This window comes from Mus caroli, unplaced genomic scaffold (assembly GCF_978045245.1).
Source record: "Mus caroli unplaced genomic scaffold, Mus_caroli_1 scaffold_8, whole genome shotgun sequence".
Classification (NCBI taxonomy): domain Eukaryota; kingdom Metazoa; phylum Chordata; class Mammalia; order Rodentia; family Muridae; genus Mus; species Mus caroli.
In genome coordinates, this window is record NW_028227263.1 from 53,576,136 (window position 1) to 53,602,411 (window position 26,276).

Consider the following 26,276-nt stretch of genomic DNA (forward strand, 5'->3'; position numbering starts at 1 on the left):
CCAGGATGAACTGAACTGTAACTAGCAGGGGCTGTACAGGTAACTTAAGGGTTACTTAAGGATTACTTGAACAGGTTAGGCCTTTCTCGGTTCCCCAGAACTACAAACAAAACCAAACCAGGAGCCACTGATAGGGAGGTGGAGAGGAAGCTGAGCAAGTCAGAGCACCTGTTACTCTTGCAAAGGACCTGGGTTTGCTTCCCAGCACACACACACGCACACACACACACATACACACACACACGAAGACACACACAAGCACACTGGGCTCACAACTATCCATAACTGGAGTTCTAGGGGATGAAGTGTCCCCTTCTGAACTTCTCAAGCACCAGGCTCCCACATGGTGCATAGCCACATGCAGGCAAAACAGTTATATAGGTAGAATAGGTCTGAATTTTCTTTTTAAAAGTGACTGCCTGTGTTTGATCCTTAGCACAAAAAGAAAGAAAGAAAGAAAGAAAGAAAGAAAGAAAGAAAGAAAGAAAGAAAGAAAGAAAGAAAAAAAGAAAGAAAGATTCTCGTTTTGTACAAATTATACATATAAAGGAAAGATAAAGTACAAATTATTAAGTTTTCAGGCACTTCAAACTAAAGTGATCTCACGCTGTTTGAGTATAAAATGTTCTAAGCTTAAACAAATAACTACCAAAAAGGGTACTGAAAATCTTTAACCTTAAAAGAAACATGTGTACATACCTTGAAGGAGTCCTGACCAAAGGGAAGGGACTCCCCATAGTATCGATGCTCCGCGAACACCAGCATAGCTTTCAGCTCCTCAGCCACGTCCCACATGAACCCCTAGGAAGAGTTTACAGACTCACAAGTCAAACTGGGCCATGAAATAGCGCATTGAACTTTTGCAAACCATATGAAATAGATGTTAGACCAGACCAGAAAGAACTCTCTAAAAACTGTGCAATATATGTGTGTTCTACTGGGGGTGGGGGTGGGGGGGTCTACACTAGCTGTATCACAGTGCACTACAGAGAAACAAAATGAGATCAGTATGTTCAACTAATAGTCGCCTCATCTCTTCTTATCCTGACTCTCTGACCCTGAGTCAATATTACATTTCAGTCTTCAAACTGCATGGTGGTTAATATTCTAGGAAGGAGGTAAAGATATCTAAGTGTTAAAGACATAGACAGACAACATAAAGAAATTAAGAAATAAATAAGCATATTAAAACTCCTTGGGATTTTAATCTAATTTATCAGAAAAATCAACAGAATCTAACAGCAGCTGTTATTAATTACTGCTTGCAATGTGTCAGATACTGCTCTAGCCACACCTGTAATAATTCACTTAATTAGCACACAGGACAAGAATCAGGCACTGTGGTTTTACAGGCAAGGACACAGACACAAAGCTCAGTGTTCACACAGGCTGTACTGCAGAGCATTCACCAAGGCCCCTAGACTTCCTTACTCCACACTGCTGGCTCCTCACTAATCATTCACTGCCTCTTTCCCTTTAACTGGACGGTGCCCTCTGAATCCTTCCTAAGAAAGCATCCTAGGCGGACAGCCTTAATTGATTAGATCAGTGGTTCTCAGTCTCTGGGTTGTGACCTCTGGGAGATAACGAACAGCCCTTTCTCTAGGGTCTTCTAAGATCACAGGTAATACCAGATGTTTACGCTATGATTCATAACCGTTGCAAAATTACAGTTATGAAGTAGCAACAAACAAAATTTTATGGTATTAAACTGAGAAGCTGTATTAAAGGATTGCAGCATTGGGAAGGCTGAGAGCCTTGAGATTGGACAGTTTAGCATAGGTGGATGCTGTAGATGTTTAATATGTAACTATAGGAACTTTAAATGGCTTTGGTCATTTTCACCAATGTATAAGGATCTAGAGGAGCTACCTGAAGGGATAATGGGTTATCCTGATACCCGTGGTTTTTGAGACACCCCCCCCCCCCCACTTTTCTTTCAGGGAGATAGATGGTCACTCTTGTCACATATCACAGGTCCAGCCACACCCAGCTCAAGCACACTCTCCCCTGCATGCCCCAGCCCAGCAGAGCTGGCCATCTATCTCCCCTCGACACCAGAGGGCAGCAAAGAGCTCCTGCACCTGCTGCAGCAGGAACTCACGTGCATGCCTTGCACCAGCAAACTGCAATGTCTTAAGAGAAGGAGCCGAGCTCTGTGGAGTTGGTCTCAGGCTTTGACCGGAAACAATGATGTGATGCATCTGCTTTGAGGGTAATTTTACCTCTCAAAAGAGGACTATGTCATTGATTAGTTAACAAGCTGTACCAGCAAGTTCTTTAATCTTATTATTTAGTCCTCATACATATGGGAGCCAGACTTTCTTACTATACCCACTGAAGAAAAGGCTGGAGTCCAAGGCTTGCTCAACTAAAATAGCAAACTGACAGTCAGGACGGACGCCTCATGCATCTGTCTTCACTGCTTCTCAAAAACTTAAATGTCCAGAAGTGAACGTCCAGTTGAAATGCTTTAGTTGATAGGACGATGGCAAGGGCTAGGGACATCTGGGATCTGCCCTCCTAGGACCCAACCTCCTAGGATCTGCTTTGGACACTTATTTAAAACTGTTTTTCTTCTTCACCTCTCTGAGGACATGGATACCCAGAAAGGGTTCAGTGGGGGCTGCAGAGCCTAAGGAACACTGGGGTCCTAAGAATGAACATCTCTCTGCCTGAGATAAAACAGAGGAACTGGCCAGGAAAGGTTGCTTGTGGGTTCGGCAGAGAAGGTTAGCTACAGGGAAGAGTATCCCGTGTAGTATACATCGTTAATCCCAACACTCAGGAAGCAGAGGCAGAAGCAGCCAGATCTCTGGGTTCAAGGTCAATCTAGTCTATATAGCAACTTCCAGGACAGCCTGGGTTACATAGAGAGACCCTGTCTCAAGCAAATGAAAAGCAAATCAAAAAGGAAAGAGACAAAGCAGAGCTGTTTTATACAAATAGCCCAGGAATCTGGACACTTACCTAATGTCTTTTCTCAGGAGCTACTTAAAGCGTATTTATTCATTATTAATTTTTATTTTATCATTATTATCTTATTTTATTTCCTTTTTTGTTTTTTCCAGATAGAGTTTCTCCATGTAGCCCTGGCTGTCCTGGAACTCAGTCTGTAGACTAGACTGGTCTCAAACCACTCTGCCTCCCTAGGACTGAGATTAAAGACATACATCACCAGGGCCTGACATTTAAATTCTTTCTTTATTTGTTCGTTGGTTTTTCTCTTGATTATTTGGCTTTGCAGGTTGGGTGTCAATATACAAGCAGGAAAGACTCAAATTTACAGTCTTCTGGTCCCACCCTCCTGAGAGGGTGCACCCCCATGCCTGTGGGATTTGGGTCTTGGTCATCTGAAGAAAGTAATCACAAGTGAGTAAGACAGTAACTGTATACTTAGAGTCATGCCTTTCCTGTCAACTGAATTCAGTTCAGCAAACATTTCTCATAATTCCCTGAGAATGGTGCCCTGAGGCGCACTGGCACTGAACCCTGCACTACTCCCGACAGGGCAGGAGTTCACAGCCTAGCTTCTTGGGAGAAATTTGACATTATCTAGTCACAGCACTGTCTGTGTTCCTTCCAAACTGTCTTGTCAATAGATGCATTGTTAAATGGTGATAGAAAATTAAGTCAGTGAAGCAAACTAATAGATTATACTATTTTAATTCTAACAAATTAAAAACGGGCAGAACAGGAAACTAGATGAAACAGTGGCTAATTTACACCCACCACCACCCCCCCTCCAACTGGACAGTCAAACTTGTATATTTTTCTTTGTTTGCATTGGTTTCATTTCAGTCCTACTTATTAATTCAGTAAATATTTATTGATCATCTACTAAACACACAATACAAGTCTTCACTTTAAACATACAGTATTAAACACAAAACATTCCTAGCCTTACATTTATTTACCTTCTACAGGCCATAATCAGGCCAAGGATACACAATACTGCCCACTGGTGTGGAAAAACCAAATTTTTCCCCCAAAAGTAATTTTGTCTGCTTGTCTGTCTGTCTGTCTTTGTTGAGACAGGGTTTCATGCAATTCAGCTTGACCTTGAACTAGGTGACAGCACAGGCTGGCTCTCAATTCCTAGCGCCGTCACTTTTCATTCTCTCAGGAACTTTTGCCACATTTCTATTAATATTGAGTTTATTTTATTTTATTTTTCATTACATTTATGTACTCATTTGGGGAGGGCACATGCCACATCACACTTGAGGACATCAAAGAAGAACATATAGGAGCTGGTTTTCCATCAAGCAGGGATCAGAGATGAAGTCAGGTCATGAGCCTTTGCCAGCTGAGCCATCTTGTCCACTCTCCTTGCCTTGTTCACTATCATTTCACTATCTTTTTGTGTGTGTGTGTGTGTGGTTTTTCGAGACAGGGTTTCTCTGTATAGCCCTGACTGTCCTGGAACTCACTTTGTAGACCAGACTGGCCTTGAATTCAGAAATCTGCCTGCCTGGGCCTCCCAAGTGCTGGGATTAAAGGTGTGCCCTACCACCGCCCGGCTCACTATCATTTTTGAAGAACAGTATAATTAAAACAGTAATTCTTGGTCATCTATCCTGCTAAGCATTTCTCCTGTTTATCACTATAAAAGATACTATTTCAGCAGATCACTAAGGTATACATACCGTATTATTGCAAAACCAGACAATGTCCCCTTCATTACCAGTGTAGAAAAGTATTGATCCACCATTTCTCCGCCAGTGTTTATCAGCGACTAGGTACCGCTGTTTAAAAGTTCTCATGTCAGCAAACCCAAAGTGGTCAACCTGTGATAAAAACAAAACAGACAAGACATATTTCAAGGAAAATGAATTGAAATTAACATTAAGTAAATAAAATTACCATTAACATTCTTCCACAGAAATCAAACTATACTATAAAAAATAATCAAAAGAAAAGTTAAACTCGAAAAACCAAAAAAAAAAAAAAAAAAAAAAAAGGAAAGAAAGAAAGGAAGAAAGAAAAGTTAAAGTTCATTTGGTCTTATTAATACTAGTGTCACTTTGAAATTATTTTGCTTATATACTGAGAAGAAGCAGTATTTCTTATGGTGGTCAAGATTTTCAGTGCAAAAGAAAAGATATAATTATAAAATCAAGTAGTTACTTAAAAACATGTCAATTCCATCTAGAGACTGCCATACCCGGGGATCCATCCCATAATCAGCCTCCATACGCTGACACCATTGCATACACCAGCAAGATTTTGCTGAAAGGACCCTGATATACCTGTCTCTTGTGAGGCTATGCCAGGGCCTAGCAAACACAGAAGTGGATGCTCACAGTCAGCTATTGGATGGATCACAGGACCCCCAATGGAGGAGCTAGAGAAAGTACCCAAGGAGCTAAAGGGGTCTGCAACCCTATAGGTGGGACAACAATATGAACTAACCAGTACCCCGGGAGCTCGTGTCTCTAGATGCATATGTATCAGAAGATGGCCTAGTCCGCCATCATTGGGAAGAGAGGCTCCCTGGTCTTGCAAACTTTATATGCCTCAGATCGGGGGAATGCCAGGGCCAAGAAGTGGGAGTGGGTGGGTAGGAGAGTGTGGGGGGGGGGAGGATCTGGGGGACTTTTGGGATAGCATTTGAAATGTAAATGAAGAAAATACCTAATTTGAAAAAAAAGAAACCCAAAAAATATGTCAAATTAACATTTTAAAATTTGATTTAATTGTATCTGATTAATTTTATAGAAAAAGAAAAACTATATATACTTATGATGTTACAATAAATGATAAAATATGTACATATTTCAGAGTGGACTAAATAGGCATAAACATTCCCTCTCATACTTACTGTTAGTGTGGTGAGAACACGTGGTACTTGTCAAATAGTCAACACATCCCATTGGTTCTCAAAATGCCTTACTATCTGAATTTTCATTATTCAAATTTTTAACATAAAAATCAAGAACTAATTAGACCACTGAAAAGATCTATGAACTGTATGATTACAATACCAACAGACATTCCAAATGTTGGGATTTTGATGTCTAACCATTTCTAAGAAAAAGAGCCAATAGAGGAGGAATTAAGGCTTGTTACCAAAGTGACTGAATGACATTTGGGACAAAGAAATTACAGGATAGGCCAGTACATCCTACCACACAAGGGAGCAAAGGCATGTTTAAAAACAGAGCTGCATCAGCCAATGAAGGAAGGAGTCAGCGACAAAGGAACTATCTGTTATTGGCTCACATTTTAATAAGCTTAGCAAAAAATCCAACTGACCATAGAAATAAATAGTTTGATTGGCTGAAATATTCAATTCATGCAAGCCATTAATATATAAGGAAAATTTTCAAACAAGGGAAAAGTTCAATTGCCACCATTTAAAATGTCAACAAAGTGAGTAAAGGCTCTGCATAATTGAGCCACCATAAATTAATTCCTTATGTTGAAACTGGGAGTTAATGGTTACAAATTCTATAGCAAAGCTGCCTTTCTTAGAGTACTATCTTGCAGAGTACCAAATGGTCCCCAAAGGAAGAAGAGCTATTAACTAAAAGTCAGTCAGTGCAGAAAGATGATTGAGTTAGAAAAATGATAGTTCTGCAAAGTCCCTGATTCAGACAAGAGTTATTAATGGCATTTAAAAACACCAGGAAAAAAAAAAAAAACAACATAAAACACATCTTGATATCACAACCTACACTATTGTCTCTAATGTCATGCTTTACAGGAAAGCACTGGGCTATCATTACCTTAATCTACTACTACAAATGGTCGAGTAGGCAGGGCACATATGCCTTCTCATGCATACAATGTAAAAACACAAAAACAAAAAACACAAAAAAAACATATATCGTATTGTTGGGAACAAGCAAAAGAAACTTATTCTAAGTCCTACCTTTTCAGACTCCATTTAATCCTAGAGAGAAACTAAATTCAAGGTCTCAGGCCCTAGGGCAGCTGGCGACTTCCCTATAGCTGAACAGCTTCTATTGTAAACAGTTGTCTATGTAAACACATCTCAGGGACAACTTGTAAGGAGAGTGTTGTGAGTCCAGCCATCTCAAAGACAACTCTCTATCTTCCTGGAAGGATCAAACTAAGTTCATGTTCTCAAGCTGGGAACCAGCTTCTATCACCATTGATGGAAAGTCCCTACTCAACCCCTTATGTCAAAATATGATGCGAACAATGCTACAGCCCACCCAGCTCCCCATCTCTCTATGGTTTCATCCTTTAAATATGCTGTGCAATGTTCCTTCAGGGGAGCAGTTTAGCTCCCTAGTCTGTCCTGTGGCCCTGATCAATCAGTAGCGGCTTGATTACAGTAAATTATTGTCATCTGCCTTGACCTGGTGTTTGAGTTCTGTTGAATTTAAGTGGACCTACAACAGTCTATGATTTATTCTTGCCAAAATTGTTCCATTTTTTATTTTAATCCTGACTTTAGATTACCCCAAAGGAGGACATACAGAGATAGCAGAGTAAAAGGAAGTCCCCATAAGACAACTGGACAAATCCGAGGATGGGACATGTTACAAGACAACACATGGCCAGAGGACTGCTTTAGACTAAGTAAGTGTTAGGGAACACAATAACCAGAGACAATGCAATCCACGATTGACCCCAGTTTGAACAAATAAGCTGCAAGTGATAAACTGAAGTGGTTGAGTTCATTTTAATATGGACAAGAAATTTAATGATGCTAAATACTTTCTAGAAGTAACCATGTTATTTCTGGCTACATAAGAAAATGTTTTCATTTTTTATGAGTGTACCCTGAACAGTTTAAGAGATAGACTATACTGCTGACTATCATCTTGGAATTACTCTAACATGAACAAGTGAATTTATATGAATTGAAGTTGTATCTACACTGAAAAAAAAACCAACAACATACAAAAAGTGTTGGGACTTTACAAAATAGCCAAACCACGTCAAAAGTAAAAAAGAATAAATTAAACATGGAGAAGTTTGGATATATTTTTAAGGCTTTTTTTTTTTTAACCTTTTGAAATTGTGAACTACCATTTAAATATGGCTATCAAACCTCTTACAGTGGTAACATTCACACATAACTTCAGGAGAGAACTACCCTGGAGCCTTTAGGATGGTGAAGGCTGAGACCTCCTTGATTCGAAAGGACAGTATTAAGAGTGACATGCCCGGTCTGGAGCACACTAGATCCTGTGAGGGAAGTGAAGCTTTTCAATTAGAATTACTTCTGCCTCTGCCTCCCAAGTGCTGGGATAAAAGGTGTGCACCACCATTGTCCAACTTTCAAGAATTATTATTACAGTGTCAACAGCTTTTGTTGTTGTTGTTTGTTTTTCAAGACAGGGTTTCTCTGTATACCCCTGGCTGTCCTGGAACTCACTTTGTAGACCAGGCTGGCCTCAAACTCAGAAATCCGCCTGCCTCTGCCTTCCAAGTGCTGGGATTAAAGGTGTGTGCCACCACACCCAGCTGCCTGGCTTTTTTTTTTTTTTTTTTTTTTGGACTTCCCTAACCCTTAAGCCAGAAATATGTTGTGAAATAAATGTCCTTTGCACAACACAAATTTCCAGCATCCCCCTCATCAAGAACATCAACTGCAGCTACAGAACTGAGTGTTCAGTAGCCGGTGATCTCACACACACACAGGATCAATGTGCCCTCTGCTGTCCAGACTGAGACAGACATTTCCAAGGCCTCCAGTGGGGACTTGAGAAATCACAGCATGAAAGAAGGGACTGCAGAAGCCAATCTTATCTGCTTGCTCCAAGCAAGTTGAGTGCAAAGGGCAAAGTAGGTGATAGTGCCCCCAAGGCCTCGCAGGCATGACCTGGAAAAGGAAGCACATTTCTGGTCACACACAGCAGTTCTTTCTAAAATAGAGAGAAAGAAAGAGAGGAAGGAAGGAAAGGATGGAGTGAGGAAGACTCAAAAGATGCTTCCTGTTTCAATTCATCAAGTGGAAACGTGGAAAGGATCTGTGGGCAAGGAGGGAAAGACAGAGAGAAGACATCTTCTAAATAAAGAAGATGCCTTCTCTACAGAGGCAAAGATGCATGCTTGCATTTTGGAACTGCTCAAGAATGAAGCATATATCCAGAAGTAATACAAAATCCATTAAGCACAATGAGTGGCAATTTGGGGCAGTGAGGATGGGGAAGGATACAGAGCTCCTGCTGCATGCTATCAACCACCTGGCCATCTCCAGTCATCTGTATTTTCATAACATGTTATGATAGGAGGATGACCCTCAGAGAAGTCACATAATTTCCCAAATAACATGACTAACAGTTAGAAATCAAACACAGGGCTGGTAAGATGGCTCAGTGGGTAAGAGCATTGACTGCTCTTTCAAAGGTCCTGAGTTCAAATCCCAGCAACCACCCATAATGAGATCTGATGCCCTCTTCTGGTGCATCTGAAGTCAGTTACAGTGTACTTATGTATAATAAATAAATCTAAAAAAACAAACAAACAAACAAAAAAAGAAATCAAACACAATTCTTTGTACATGCTGTGATAAACACTGCTTCCCATCCCTGCTTCTGACATGCACTATCTCTCTCTGCTATTTTCATAGCATACAGGTAGTTATGGGTAGGGTGACAAGCTTTCCCCCTCACGAGGGGCCACTCAAGAATCTTCCTGTAAAATCTGTGGGTACAACTATAAGCTGTTTACTAAATCACATTCCAAAACCCAGGGAATGTTGGTCCTTGTGCTGACCTTGATGGCCATTTCTACAGCGTCACATTTAGCTCAATTAAGTCAACTGATTAAAACAAAAACAAAAGCAAAATCACACTTTCTCAACAGCCTTTCATTTTAGAAACTCACCATATGGTAATCTTATTTAGGCACTCAGTTATACAATAATTGAAGCCAGAAATTGTGTTAAGGATATAAAAGGTATCCTTGGAGATAAACATGACTGGGGGCAGGGGGGGCGGGGGGGTTGGGGGGGGGGGGAGAAGGAGATAAACCAGACTCATACTTCCAATGAGTCAATATGCCTTAGGGAGGCTCTGTGGCAACCCTAATCCAGAGATGAGAACATGAAGACCTTCTCGCTCTACTCAGATGTGCATGCTGCAGATGTGTTTAGAGATTATGGCATTGCATTCTGTTAGCTTCTCAAATAGGATGTGACAAAGCACATTTGATTCCTGAAGGAAAGGACATCTCTAAATCAAAAGGACACAAGCTCTCATATTAAGAGCTAAAATTGAGCCGGGCATAGTGGCGCACTCCTTTAATCCCAGCACTCGAGAGGCAGAGGCAGGCAGATTTCTGAGTTCAAGGCCAGCCTGGTCTACAGAGTAAGTTCCAGGACAGCCAAGGTTATACAGAGAAACCCTGTCTCGAAAAACCAGGAAAAAAAAAAAAAAAAAGAGCTAAAATTGAGAATGGCCATGGAATGTAAGGCGGGTCCTGTGGCCATAGGGGAGAAGCCTGTGTGTCTGGAGTCAGTCCTTCTAGCCTACAGGCTCTGGTGGCCCCAGGGCTAGGACAAGAACTGAAAGTAATGATGGTGTGTCTTATGGATCAAACCATTGGGAGTGACTTCCTGTTTATCTTCACATTATTGCATCAAAGCAGCTCAAAACCTGCTTAAACACTCTGCATGTATTTGTCTCCACAGTAGGAAGACAGGGTGCAATGGAGACTGGATTACTACAACACAACAAACAAACAAACAAACAACAACAACAACAAAGTGAACAAAGCTACATTCTAGAGTCCACAGGACAGATAGTGGGCGTTTCCTAAGCTATTCTTCAAATATAACACCTTTCTATGCAATGACATCCTATTTATTTTTCAAGGGATTTTTTTTTCTTAATTGTACGTATGTGAGTCTGAATGTATGTCTGTATACAATGTGAGTACAGTGTCTAGGGATGCAGACCCTCAGGACTGGAGTGTTTAGATCATGAAGTCTGAGTAACCATGTGGGTGCTAAGATTTGAACTTGGGTCCTCTAGAAGAGCAGCTAGTGTTCTTAACCACTGAGCAACCTCTGCAATGCCGTACACCTTAGTCTTGACACATTTTTGTCTATATTAAGCAGGAGAGACACCGCAGTCCCTTCCTTCTATACTATGTTTTATAAAAGTAGTATATTTATTTTTTAAAAAGAGATTCATAGAAATACAATATTATGGTGAGACAAAAATGGCAAGGAAAAGGAAAACAAAGACAGTGGTCCACTACATGAGTGCTCCTTTACAAACAAAATGCAATGCTGTTCTTGTGCTCGCTCACCCGTTAGCTTGAAAGATAAAAGAACTAGAGAGCATTTTGCTTTCACACCACTTTGGTAACTCAGAATGGCAGTAGCTACCACAATACCATTCTACAAGGCAGGTACTTTATAAGTAATAAAATGCACTTCTAAAGCAATAGCTCAGCATGGGTCTAAGTATGAAGTTCTTTTACTAACCATACAACTCTGTTTAAGAACAAATTAAACTATTATTTTAATAGTTTAATTAAACTATTAAAAGCTTTCCTTTTATTTGTTTTTTTAAATGCTGAGGGCATTATTTTTATTTTTAATATTTGTATTTGTGTGTGTGTGTGAGAGAGAGAGAGAGAGAGAGAGAGAGAGATTGATTCTGCAGTTGATATGAAAACAGAGTCAACCTAACTCCAAATAGAACATGACCCAAAACAATGGAAACAGACTGCACAGTTCTCAAGATCTAATTTGTGCAGACAGCTTTACTGCATTGTCTAAAGCTAGACACAGTAGGTAAGACTTTTGTATAAAGAGGCTATGATAGAGGATGGTAGGCAAGACAGCTACTATTATCACTCCTGAGTGCCATGCATTGGGAATACCCAAGCTGCGTACATGACTTCACCACCACAGACAAATGCAGGCACTATTCACGGGCTAGAAACAGGGACTTAACTAGACAGGAACTTTTGTCTGCCCAGAGCTAAGTCACCAATAAATTTAACAATATATGACCAGTAAGTGGGTAGAAGATGAATTCCTCCATTTATTGCACAGTATTTTAACCTGTATTGGAAGATATTCCATTCTGAAGAGCAAATTTCTTTCCAGGACAAACACACACATCATACAAGCATTTCTTTCTTTTTTTTTTTTTTTTTGGTTTTTCGAGACAGGGTTTCTCTGTGTAGCCCTGGCTGTCCTGGAACTCACTTTGTAGACCAGGCTGGCCTCGAACTCAGAAATCCGCCTGCCTCTGCCTCCCGAGTGCTGGGATTAAAGGCGTGCGCCACCACGCCCGGCCATACAAGCATTTCAAAGGCAGCCCAGAACAGTACATGATGCCAAGCAAGAATTTAAGTTTATATTTCCTGTTTTATTAAATATAAAACAACATATTACTGTTCATCTTCCTTTATAATCTCATTTTTTAAAGTTATGTATTTATTTTTTAATATACATTAGTGCTCTGTTTGCATGTACATCTACATGCCACAAGAGGGCATCAGATCCCTTTATAGATGGTCATGAGCCACCATGTGGATGCTGGGAATTGGACTCAGAATCTCTGGAAGAGCAGCCAGCATTCTTAACTGATGAGCTATCAAACCAGCCGTTCCTTTATAATCTCTTGTTCTAAATATTCCTATATATGTTCTCCTGATACCATTATTATAATTCTATGTCATGCCACATTTCAGAACTGGAGGCTAGAATCTACTGTAGTGAAAGCAGATGAAGACAACCCCCAACATCTAAAACATGAAAACCAACCACACATTTTGCACAGAGGTATGACATATGTAACTTACAATCCACTCTTGCATTCTACTATTCCTTCAGCCCTGGGGCTAAATCTTCTCCATCCAAACAATCCAGTTATACTTCTCATATAATCTAAACTCTTTTTACACCCTAGTTCAATTAATATCCCCCTTTAAATATAATACCCAAGCCTAAATTGCTCACATAGCATATAGTTGGACAAATCATTTGCTCACTGTTCACTGAAAGTACAGAACTAGGGGAATACTTATAGACATAAGTTCACTAACACAGACTGACTTAAGAGAATCAGGGAAGCTGGACTGGATTAAGTAGCATCCCTTTCAAAGACGCACATCTTCCTTGACCTCTACGGGACCTTGTTTGGAAACTGGATCACTGCAGATATAAGTAGTGGAACTGAGGTCTTGATGGGGTAATTCTTTTTTTTTTTTTTTTTTGGTTTTGTTTTGTTTTCCGAGACACAGTTTCTCTGTATAGCCCTGGCTGTCCTGGAACTCACTTTGTAGACCAGGCTGGCCTTGAACTCAGAAATCTGCCTGCCCCTTATAGAGAAGAAACGGACACAAGCACAAAATGAATACAGTGTGCAGACGTAGACAAAAAGGAGATGGCTATATGGCAGTGGAACAGAGCCAAACAGCTGCAAACCATGAAATATCAAGGATTACCAATGAACCCCAGCAGGCAGAAGAGGGGCATGTAAGAAAACAAAACAAAACCAAAACTCCTCTCCCTTTGAGCCCCTGAGGTGAATTGATTGAGAATGGTCCCTATAGGCTCTTATGTTTGGATACTTGATCCCCAGTTGGTGGAACTATTTGGGAAGATTGGATGGTGCGGCCTTGGAGGAGGTGTGTTACCAGGGTGGGTTTGATGTTTCAAAAGACTGGAGTCATTACCAATGTGTATCTCTAACTACTTGCAAATCGAGATGTGAGTTCTAGGCTGTTCCTGCCACCATGCCTTTGTTCCACCATCAAGGACTCTCAGCCTCTGAAACCATAAGCCCAAATGAAACCCTTTCTTTTATAAGAACTTTGTGTCTTCGTGTCTTATCACAAAAATAGAAATGTAACTAAGATATCCCCCAACAAGGGCCTAATCCTGCCCACATCTTGTTTGGACTTGTAACCTCCAGAAGTGAAAAGTTGTTTTCACTTCTGGGCTTATAGTTCTTTGCTCCAAAAGCCAATTTTCATAACCATCAGTAGTGTAAAATGCCACCACCTTTGCCAGCATTTTGTGTTTTCTTGGTGACAGCCATTCTGAGATGCAGGCTTCATGTTATTTTGATCTGCATTTTCATAATGACTAAGGAAGTTGAACAGATTTTCATATATTTATTGGTCATTCATGTTTCTTCCTTTAAAAACTGTAGCTCTAGTCACAATAGCTAAGACATGGAATCAACTAAGATGCCCATCAACTGATGAATAATAAAAATGTTGCATACATTCACAGGAAATTTTATTCAATCATAAAGAACAGAATTATATTTTTGCAGAGAAATGAATGATAGAGATAATTTGGTTAGGTGAAATATATATATCAGACTCTGATAAATATTACTGGTTTTCTATCATATGCACAACCTAGATTTCATACATACATACATACATACACACACACACACTGAAACAGGAATTATTCAGCAGGGTGGGGGAGATCTAAAGAGACTAGAGAACAAGAGAAGGTGATGTGGACAAAAAGAAAGACAAATATTGCCTGTTTTCTCTTGAATGCAGAATCTAGATTCAAATGTCTACATAAATGGATAAACGTATGTGCATGACAATGAGAAACACTATGGGGACAGGATGGGGGCTAGGACAGTAATGAACTTTATTTCAGTATGGTAATGGACAAAACAAAGATGGGGTTTGGGCAGCAAGCACAGTGCTTGCCAGAAAATTGTTCTACCAGTGACCTTTATCCTCAACCAAGAAACTGCCTGTGTTAAGAAAAGAACATGCAAGAAAATATTAGGCCATAACACTAAAATATGAATCATCCTCACCAGGAGAGAATCCTCTTCAAATCACACTTGTGACAAACACTAATTTAGAAAACCTACAATGCTCTCCTTGTAGATGATTGTGCTAAAACACATTATTTTGTTACGCGGAACAAATGCATGATTTTTAAAGGACATGAGGGGGAAATGAAATTTACAAACTCACCACAGGAACAGGACCTGCCAAAGGAAGCAACTAAAGAAAGCAATCCTGTGCTCTTTTCCTTCTGGGGAACTCCAACATCAAATTCAATCCTGATTCACTATAAAAGACCTCCAGGGATTTCTTATCATCATCTTAAAAACACACTCTACAGTCCACTCATTGTTTGGAGCACTGTAAAAAAGATAAAGGAAGGGAAAAAGGACATCCTCAGCTCAAACCAAAACTCAGAACAATAGCAGCAAGTTCAAAAGGGACCCAGTGGCTTCCTTTGATTACTTTCAGGTGCTTTGGCACTACATCAACATCTTTGATGACAGCTGCCCAGAGTTAATAGGATGTACAAACAAAAGGCCATCACTAGCTAAACACATTTCACCAGACAAGCATTCCTTAACTAACCACTGTGGGGCAATTAGCAGAGATGTACAGATGAACAAGATGTACATGGTCAGTGTGGTCACCACAGTGCTTACTGTCTGGCGACAAATCACAGGAAAAGCAAACACACAAGTACACCAGTTTTATTTTGACAGATAATCACAGAAGTCAGTCAAACAAGGAATAGCCTGGCATGTACAGAGCCCTAAGTTTTATCTTCAGCTCCTACTAAAATAGGAATGTCTGATTGCTATGCAACTATAAATTCCAAAATAGAGAAAACAAAATGTCACATTCTGAGGTAACCTAACTAAGGTACAATAATTACTCTACCATTTATACTGTGTAAAGGGACCTCTCCCTTCAAAACTACAATGCTGGCAATCCACACTGAGAAGGTAATTACCACCATTCACAAGTGACATTTTCCTCCCATGGCCTCTGACCTCATAGAGCTCACCATCTGGGAATGATCCCTTTTAGTCACCTCCAAAATAGATGAGATCCTGCTTTCCTGTTGCCAATGAACAGGCAGTGCGAGTCAGAAAACCTCGACAAGCCCCACAGGTACACAAGCACATGAACACTAAGGGGAAGCAAGGGAGGACAGATCTAAAGTCTAAGGAAAGATAGATGCAAATGTGTATTATACCCACCTGCCCTTGTTAAAAACAAAAGGCATTAAATGTCAAGGAAGAAAATCTGTAAATGATTAAGGTAGGGGGAGCACAGAACAGGAGACACAGCACTATGTGCCACTCAGCATCCTGAACAGATCTTTACAGATACTCCACCTCCACACTGGCGATGCTAGGATTTGACTTTGCCATAGAAAGTAATTTTAGAAAGAGTCAGTATGAAGTAAGGTTGGAGTTTATTTAAAAAAAAAAAAAGTTGTATCTAAAATTTACATTAAAGGAGAAAAGCCAAGGTGTGGGTTTTCAAGGAGTCTTGTGTTCTTACCAATAGCTATACATATGATTTTCATATAGTACATGATGCACTGCATCATATTCACCTGTTATCTCTCCCACTGCATTCTTACTCCTACTGATCCCCTTCCACTTTGATGTCACATCTCTGAAGAGGGGCATGTACATACCACAGCTCATACGGAAATCAACCAGCAACTGTGGGTGGTAATCGTCACATTCCATCTTGAGATAGGGCCTCTGTTTTTCAACATTGTGTGGACTTAGCTGCTGGTCTTGAGTTTTGCAGGGATTTTCCTCTTTCTACCTCCTATGACTCCACAGATGCACAGGGACTACAGAGGCATTACCATACTTAGCTGTATGTAAGGTTGAGAAATTCAAACTGACGTCTTCATGTTTGTGTGACAAGTGCTTTACCCATTTTCTTTTTAACGATCCAGTTTCCACTAGGGCTGCTTATAAGAACATGGGCACCTTATCTGTAACTACACCACTAAAGACTACATTTCTCCTTCCTCTACAAGCCATTACTACTTACAGATCCTCAGGAGGGTGGGGGTCTCATGAGCTCCAAGCTCCTCCATGAAAGGCAATAGATGGACTGCCATCTTGTGCCTTGTGCAGGTAATCACAGTTTCTGTGAGTTCAGAAGTCCAATTGCTATGTCATGCCCAAAAGACTCCAGTCCTTCCTCAGGCTTACATTCTCTTTACCCTGTCTGCTGCAATTTTCCCTGAGCCTAGGAGAAGGCAATATAGATATCTCGTTTATGGCTAAGCATTCAACAAACACTTACTCTCAACCCTTTGATGCATTATGAGACTCTGCAGTTATTGCTGTCCACTGCAGAAAGAAGTTTCTCTGAGCAAAGCTGATAGCAGCATTATTCTACAAGCATGAACATAATTATTTAGTATGTAATTTGACAGGTGTATCATGTCCATGTAGCAAAACAGCATGGGTAGTTTCCCCGCTAGGGAATATGACCTCCCTAGCCAAGGGCTTTTCATGGGGTTTACAGAATCTGATATGGATTCTCTCCTTTGGAAGAAACCCCATCAAAAAGGTTGATTTCTCCCATAACAAACTACTACTGGACTAATGGGTCTGGCCAACTGGTAGCTCTGTACACAGGGTCCACAGCTAGGAAAGCCTGCGGATGACCATCCACCCCAGCAGCCTGTATGGCACCTCTGACCCAAGGAAGGGGAGCTAGCAGGAAGGAAGCCTCCCTCTACTTCCAGTTTGTTTTTTCTATGGCTGTAACCAGAACATGTGGCTTCTTCAGCTACAGGGTCATATAATCTAGTCATGGTGTGCAACCAACATTTACCTACAATGTTTGGAAAGTTTAAGGGCCATCCTGACCAACTCCTAGACACAATCCACTCTTGACACTGGGATTTTCACGTAGGAAATGTGGCACCTGACAGTAGCATTATCCACTTGCCCAGGATACCTCAATTCCAACTTTTTTGAGTTTTAAATGAACTTAGCAGGTATCAGGATTGCTTTTGGCTTTTCATGCATCTTAGCTTTGGCTAAGCCTCTCTCAATCCCATCTTCTCCCCTCTGTCACCATCTTCCCACTTACATCTTAATATCCTTATTTAAAATCCCTTTATAAAATTGTCAGTGAACTTTGTTAGTTGCAACAAAACACTGGTGAGAAAGCTCACCCAGACCCTAGAGTGAAGGGCTCTTTTTGCTTCTGAGGATCCCCTCATTTTCTTTGTGGATCTTATTTAAAAGATAAATATGGAAGTCTCTTCCTCAGACAGAACCATCTTCAAGGAAGGAAGTTGTTTTCACTGTAGAATTTTGCCTCCTCTGAATTCCCAGGCTCACGCGTCTCTTTTCCAATACCTGATGCTTGCCCTGTAGTAGATTTGTACCCGGCCTTATGTTTCCATCATGAGAAACATTAATCTTTGTATGAGCTAGACAGTGGTTTATAAAATGGAGGCTATGATCCATCAGTGGACTATAAAATCAATTTAGAGGGTCATAGGAGTTTTTAAACACTAAGCAACCAACCCACAGATTTTCAAATTACTTTTATCTTAATAGAAAGTCAAAATAGCCTGAGCCATTATCTCCCTAAGAGCATAGCTCTCTATGAAGAACAACAAAGAACCTGTCAAATCACAGTCCAAGAAATCAGTATAGTTTGGGTGTCTCACAAATTAGAGTACATCTAACAAAATGGATGCCACAGGTGGTAAATTCCAGGGCACTGTGCGGAAGGATAGCTCTTACACCAGGTGGGATCAGTTGGAGAAAGTCTTGTAGGAGAATTAGGATTGAAGCAGGGTCCAGTAAGGCTGGACTAGAAGAGAAAAGTAGCAGGTCTGGGGCTGAAAGAACAGAGAGAATGAAAGTAACTGATAATGTAACACAGAACAGGCAGTAACCCCGAGTAATGTAAAGAAGCGGCATGGACTGGGGCTGGGGTGTGGCTCAGTGGTACAGCACCTGCCTAGGATGCAGTAAGGTCCTAAGCTGACTGGGCAGCACTAGAACAAAGGAAGGGATAGAGCTGAAGAGGTTACTATAAACTAGGAGAAAGTTATATAAACTGAAAGGTTCCAGTTGACTCGATTTTGGGAATGTATGTGAAGATGATGAAATCACCCAATCCTAAACATGAGCGACTAGGCTAAGAGAGACATGAAAAATAGCAGAGCAGGGATAGAAAGGAGTGCCAGAACTCTAATCTTTGCTATAATCTTTCCTAATCCGCAATGCCTATACCTGGGAAGGACACTAAGGAATATAAGCATTTAGTGTTAAGGTGCTCAACCTGAAAAACCAAAGCCAATTTTCATCAAGGTCTTATGTATTATATATTAAGGAGTATATGTGTGTGTGTGTGTGTGATTAAAAGTCACATGCAATATTATCTCAGCTCTCCATGAGCTGAGCAGACATAAAAAGTCAAGACATCTTAGAGGGCCACGGTCAGATGATTTAGAACTTCAAGTCAAGCCATGGAAAGCTCATCGTCAGCTAGAGCTGCCTGCACTTGTGAGGTGTGTGAGAGGAAAGCTGAGCCACTGTACTAGAGCAGACCTTCCAGGGCCACAGACAATCAAGATGGAGGTAGGTGCAGTCCAATGAGAAAAGAAGTTCAATTCATAGGAACCCTTGCCTTATAAAAGAGTGGTCATGCCCTACCTGAACGATTAGAGCAAAGACACAGGCAGACAGAAGTCTCCTCTTGGCCTGAATATCTCATTATCAGGGAAAAACAATGGTCAAGGGATAGGAGGCCCATCAGCACCAAGGATAAGAGAGCTGTCACCCCTGCTTTTCCATACTGTGTCCAGGACCTGCTCCTTCACGGGAAGAAGCCTCCAGTGTCAGGAAGTGGCAGAGGTTTCCGAGTGTTTAAAAGGACAGTGTCTGCAGCATGACCCTGCTTCAAACTGCAAAGGAAAAGAAATTGACAAACAATAACTAGTACTTCCTTACTTTCCTGTCTGGTGAGTCAGAGCCATTAGGGCTTCTAGCTCCTTATTTAAATTGGGTTATTAAATCACAATGTCATTGCCCAAACTTGTGGTGCTTAGAGAAATATAGCATACTTTTTTATCATATGTGGACTTTCATGGCAAACTTTCCTAAAGTGACACTTGAATCAAGGCTCAAACACAAACACACACACACACCACATGGCTGGAGAAGAAATATGAATCAACAATATATTAATTCAAAAGTAGTGATAAATTTTAAGAGCACTGTCTCCCTCTCAAAACCACAAATTTTCTATAATATAGTGGGAAGAAATTCTAAGGTAGACTTGAATACAGGAAAGACCTTGTGCCTGGACGGAATCTCCACCACTGTTTCATACTTCAAAGCCCCATGTCAAGTCTCATTATTTGTAACAAAAGGAGGGCTGAGGAATGAATTTTGCCACATGATGATGTCTGTCCCATAGGCTCCTTTCCAATTCAAAGAGATTAATTTTACAAACTAATTTCTGTCTCCAGAATTAGGAGCCTTCAAAATTGTCTCCATTCTCTCTTACCCCTTTCAGAATAAGCACCTGAACCATATTGAATCATCAGAGGCCGTATTGCTGTGACATTTCCTTGTGCAACTGTGCATGTTAATAGTCACATGAGTCTATGTTCTCCTATTCAATCCGTGCACATGACCTTCAGGAAGCAAAAGGAAAGTTTTTCTTCTCATCTCCAGATTGCAGCACGGTTCAGAGAAAGCCCCCAGAGAATCTGGCTATAACAACCTGATTTTACCTAAGTGAAGTGTCAGCCTATAAAATGTGATCAGGAAGAAGAACGTCTTGGGCTGGGCAGAGGCGTGGACAACAGGAGACAACTAACTTCTCACCAATGGTAGCACTGCAGAGCAAACCCGAGGTAGTAATGCATGCCAGGGCAAATGAAGAGCTATAGATAATTAGACTTGGTTTGTAAATGAAAAAACAAAATGTTTCCTTTAACTCTCTAAACTCTCTAGTAAGTTTCATTGGGAGACAATTAACCACCATACAAATACTTTCTTTAAACACACACACACACACTCACTCACACACACACACATGCTCTTGCCTCACCCCCAACCCCAAGTCAGTTAAGTGCTTGCCTTGGAAACATGAGGACTAGAATTTGGTTCCTGGAACCCATGTTTAAAATAGAAAACAAAATAACAACCCCTTACAACCAACAGTGACCTTTAAAAAGACTTTTTTTCCTTTTATTGTGTGTATATGTACACATGCATGTGCACCCACGTGTAGAAGCCAGATGTAACTCCTCAAATCCTATGCAAGCTTGGTTTGAGACAAGGTCTTTCACTGGCCTGGAGTTCAGCAACTGGGCAAGGCTAGCTAGCCAGCAAGTGCAAGGGATCTGCCCCTCCACCTCCCCAGGTCTGGAAATGACAAATGTAAACTCATTAAACTCTGGTCGTCATACTTCCAAGGCAAGCACTTAACTGAGTGAGTTATCTTCTCAGCCCACATTTTCCCTAATGTTTTCATTTGATTACCCTTTCTACAGCTACCATCTATATAGCAAAGAAAAGTCTAGAACTCAGTTGTTACCTTCTGAATCTCTTTGTAGGCAAGCTGGAAGAAGGATCAAAATAAAATTCTAGCTGCAGCTTGCAGACTATTGAAATGAACAGAATGAAAAGAAACAGACCTTCTCTCACGTGCTCATCAGGAAGAGGCAGACCCTTGGGACATAAACTTATATAACTATCACCATCCCCCAGACACGTAGCTCTTCCTTATTTCCATATCTGTTGAAGTGGACAAGAGGGAAGGCAAATGAAACAGATTAAGAAGAACAGTGAAGACAGCATCCTAAGAACACTAACACTCAGCGTGCCATGGGAGAACATGGATGTTCTCAAGACAATGGTTTAGGGTTTTTTTTTTTTTAAATGAGTAAGAAGTCAGATATGATGGCACATATCTGTGATCCACGCACTTTGGATGTAGACACAAATGGATCAGTTTGAAGCTAGCCTGTACTATCTACTGAGAACCTGTCTAAAGAAGATAGGGGGTGGGGCATTACTAGAAGGATACAAAACAAATACCATAACACAAGGAAGGAAAAAGATTCCTGCCACCATAAAAGTATAAAGAGCTGGCCAGCCATACGCTCCAGATTTTGAATGACTCTTGGCTGTGGCAGAGTCTTCTAAAGAGCTTAAGACATGGATGAATGGATGAGAATGATAAAGGCAGGAAAGGCTAACAGAGAGCCAACTGAAGGGAACAATGTGGGCTGCGGAACAGAGCCAGGAAGGGAACGAACATGTGTGGAGAACAGATTAGAAACTTAACAGTGGGCTGCAGCCACATAGTGAAAACCTGTGGTACAGGATTCTGTTCTCCCCACCCCTCCCTTGGTCTAACACAGGGTCTCACTCTGCAGGCCAAGCTGACTTGAACTCACAACCCTCCAGCCTCAGTCTCCCAAGTGCTGGGATTATAGGCATTAGTCACCAACACAGGCTCTGCATAAGGAGTCAGGGCACATTCTGAGCCTGAAAGTGGTTTAATTTACATAATTAATGAGGCCCACAGAAGAACAATAGAGAGGGATCTTCAGGGACAACCAACTGCTCTCCTCTTCCAGAAGTTAGGATGTCACATCAATGGAACTACAACAAGAGGGATACACAAATGAAAATAATAGACTAAAGGTGGAATCAACTCAAGCACTGTAGGCACAAAGAGTACAAGAAAAAGAAGAGCCCAAAGTAATAGACACCTCAGGCTTTAAGGTCTTCTTTCTGCTCAGATCCAATGTCCTTTCCTCAGAGAAGCTGTCCTCACACACAGGCACACAGAACCCTGTTGTACTTGGCTTTGCCAACTGCTGTACTCCATATCCACACGTGCTTCACACCCAACCACCCCTAACTATTTCTTTCAAGATAACTATTACAATCTTTGTTGTTATTATTATTTTGTGTGTATAGGTGTTTCTGCCTTCATGTATGTCGGTGCATCACATGTGTGAAGTACCTTTGGAGGCTAGAAGAGGGCATTGGACCCCTGAGACTGGAGGTTGGATGGTTGTGAGCTGCCATGTGGGTGCTGGGGCTCTTAACCACCGAGCCACTGCTCCGGTCCCTCAGCTGTAATCTTAATATTTGTTGGCTTGTTACAGTTTTATTGCCCAAGCAGAAAATAAGCTCTGCAGGAGAAGTCAATCTGCTGTCTCCAAAGCCATGAGTGATGTCTACTTATGTACTAAATGTTTTGTAATAATTGGCCTGCAGAGAGAATGTCAGACTAAATTACCTAGCCAGATGAGACTAGTTCTGAAAAAGACCTACAAGAAATGTAACAGGGAAATATCAGGCGGCAGACTGGAAGGGGGATTGAACTAGGTAACACTCTGCCATTCAGTTTCCCCATGAATAAGTTAGAGGCCTGAGTACCAAGATGTCACAGCTAGGATCACTTTGAGAATCAATAAGTTAATACGCATAGAGTGCTAGGAGCACTGCCTGGCACACAGTAGTAACTCAGATGACGTCTGTTAGTTACTATTGGGATTATTTGGGGCTGGGAGGAAAGAGGCATGGACTTGGGAAGGAGCAAATGGAGACAGGCAGGGAAGGGTTCAAAGAGACCACCTAGAAGGGATTTGAGGACAACTTAAAAGCAATTGTGGGGGAACCATGGAAGTGAGTGTACAAATGTCTTTCCCGCTACAGCCAGAAGGGACTAAAAGCAGACACATGGGGAGAGATCAAAGGGTCAGAGCCAGTGCTGACTCTGGGCTGATTTCTGTGACTTTAACTTCCTTTCAGACACGCCCAGATTCTGTTTCTCTCAGTTGGGGTGAGTATACTCCTTGCTTCTAAGTCTCTATTCTTCCTTCTCAATTCCTGCCTTAAAATGTCACCCTCAAGCTAAACAACGCTGCCAGGTGCCTTGTGCAGTCACCAGTGACCCAGGTCCTAGCTCCTCTTCCATGGTAGTTCACCCCCTTGCTTACTACCACCCCACATGACACCGGTGGAATTGTTCTTAAGTGTCTTGTTCCATCTTCCACTTCTTCAAATCCTCGATCTTGTCATCCCTGGTCACACCAGCCTTGCAGTGAGTGACAAGCACTCCGCTTTCTTCGGCCATCACTCTTCACTACTTCTGTCATGAGCCCCTAAGTCCTTCAGCCTCACTACTGCCCTTAACTCCACTTAGCCTCACTCGCCTGCTTACACAGCTTAAATCCTGTGACCAATGGCTGTAATCATACCCTTGAAGTGTTGTTTCAATGGCCATGTCTCACCTGGCTGTCTGGGCTGGCCTAGGATCATGTGATCCTCCTACCTCTGCCTCCAGAGTAACAGAAAATGCACGCATGCTTCACCAGCCTCAGCCAAGAAGAACATCCATCCATCTATAAGGAAACATCTTCACTAGCTCCTCTGCTGTTCTTTCCCAGCCTTGACTTTACAGTTTATCGGCATCCTAAAACAACTTCAACTATGCCTCCTGCTCTACCTCTCTGCTGAACTTCTGACTCAAGTAACACATCTAGGAACAAGTTCTTTATCTCCTCCCATGGCCAAATGTACTCCTCCCAAAGCCTTTCCCGTCTTAGTACATGACAATTTCATCTGTCAGGTCAAGAAACCATGAAACCATCCTCAACTTCCATTTACCTTTTACCCCACATCTAATTCATCAATTATACTTCTAAACTATATCTTCAAAAAATTCCTGAACTTGAGCATTTATTATGCTTCCACTACTATGCTACTAATTCAAGCCAACACTGTAATCTGATTTATTATTATTTGCAGTAACCTACTCTTCCTGCTCCAGCTGGTTCTCCTCCCCAGCCCATTCATGACACAATAGCCAGATCATATTTGTTAAAACATCAGTCAGAACATGCCACTCTTCTGCTGTTAATATTCAAAAGGCTTCTCACCTAATTCTTAATGAAGACTATTCTTTATAATAGTCAAGGTCCCCATGTAGTCTGTACCTTACTACCTTGTCCCCTACCTCTCCTTTCCTGACACGTGTACCCTAGCCACACTGGCCTTAGAATGGTTCTCACCACACACACACCTATCTCTTGAGTTTGTACTTGATCACCCCTCCGCCTAGAATACGATAGAGAAAGTCTTTCCCCTAGTCACTAGAATAGTGCAGAGAATAAAACAAGCAGCCAATAAATAGATGAACTTAAATACATATTTGCAGTGGTTTGGATGTAGTTTGTCCTCTCCACAGATTCACGCGCTGAGAGTTTGGTCATGAGCAAAGATGTTAGGAAGTGGTGAAAACTGTGAGAGGTGGAGCCTAGTGGGAGCTAAGTAGGTCATTTGGGGCCACTCTCCTCTAAGAAATTAACTCAGGAAATGAGTTTTCCTAAGACTTGTTATAAAAGAATGAGCTGCCTCCTCTGTGTTCTCTGGCTTCCTGTCGTATCAGATAATATGTCCCTGTATTAGATGTAGCAGTGATATGATGCAGCCACCGGACTTAATACCCTGCTGCTACATAAGCTGTCACACTCAACACTGTTCTCTTATTTATAAAGTCCTCACCTTCAGACGCTTGGCTGGAGCAGCAGGAAATGTATTAATACAACATGATGCACTCACTTCTCTGTTTTCCTTTATCATTGATGCATGAGCATTTTCCTACACCATCATATGTGCTTCAAAAAACATAATTTCTAAGAGTAACAAGACCCCACTTTACAAGTACACCACAAATTGGTTACAGTTTCAGCTTGAAAAACTAGTTATTTTACAAATAGAATAAACAAGATGTGTCTTCCTTTGATCTTTCTAAATTCCAATAGTCTCACTTCTAAAATGAGCAACTATCTTACAGGACTATTATAAAGGCTAAATAACAATGTGGAAAACAAACACATTCACCAGGGCTTCTTACTACTACTCACAACATACAGGTATCATAATGTCAAGGAAAGACCAGAGATTGAGTCAACAGATTAAAAAGTGACACAATGATTATCCTTTAATAGCTTAATCAGGCCAATTTCTATAACTTCGGTTAAAACCTACATTTCAAGAAAGAGTTGCAATATATTCAATTAGATATGAAAGTCTAAGCACTTGCCTAGCATGGACAAAGCACTGTCAAAAAGAAAGATACAGCTGAGTAGTGATGGCGTACACCTCTAATCCCAGCACTTGGGAGGCAGAGGCAGGCAGACTTCTTGAGTTCGAAGCCAGCCTGGTCTACAGAGTGAGTTCCAGGATAGCCAGGGCTACACAGAGAAGCCCTGTATCAGGGGGGGGGGGGGGGGGGATTCCGGACTTTTAAATATTGTGAGCCATAACAAAAATATTTTTACAATTCACTTTCATACATATATCTTCTAAATAAATAAAAATTATTGATGTAGAACTATCTTTATGTGCAATTATATATAAGTGTGTGTCTCTGTGTAGGTAAGCCAGAGGTATCAGATCATCCTGGATCTGGCATCATAGGCAGTTATAAGCAACTTGACATGGATGCTGAGAACCAAACTCCAGTCTCTCGGCAGAGGACTCTGAGGGAGGAGGATCTCA

At 41.2% G+C, this 26,276-nt stretch overlaps 1 protein-coding gene across 1 annotated transcript in view; it reads right to left on the reverse strand.

The window, feature by feature from the left end:
• LOC110298295 (lysosomal Pro-X carboxypeptidase) overlaps positions 1–26,276 on the reverse strand; it is a 51,423-nt gene that overhangs the window by 18,182 nt on the left and 6,965 nt on the right. Inside the window, exons 2-3 of the mRNA XM_021167456.3 lie at positions 4,650–4,790; positions 700–801 (exon numbers count right to left, since the gene is read on the reverse strand). Of these exons, the coding sequence (XP_021023115.1) occupies positions 700–801; positions 4,650–4,790 (243 nt within the window). The remainder of the gene's footprint in view (positions 1–699; positions 802–4,649; positions 4,791–26,276) is intronic.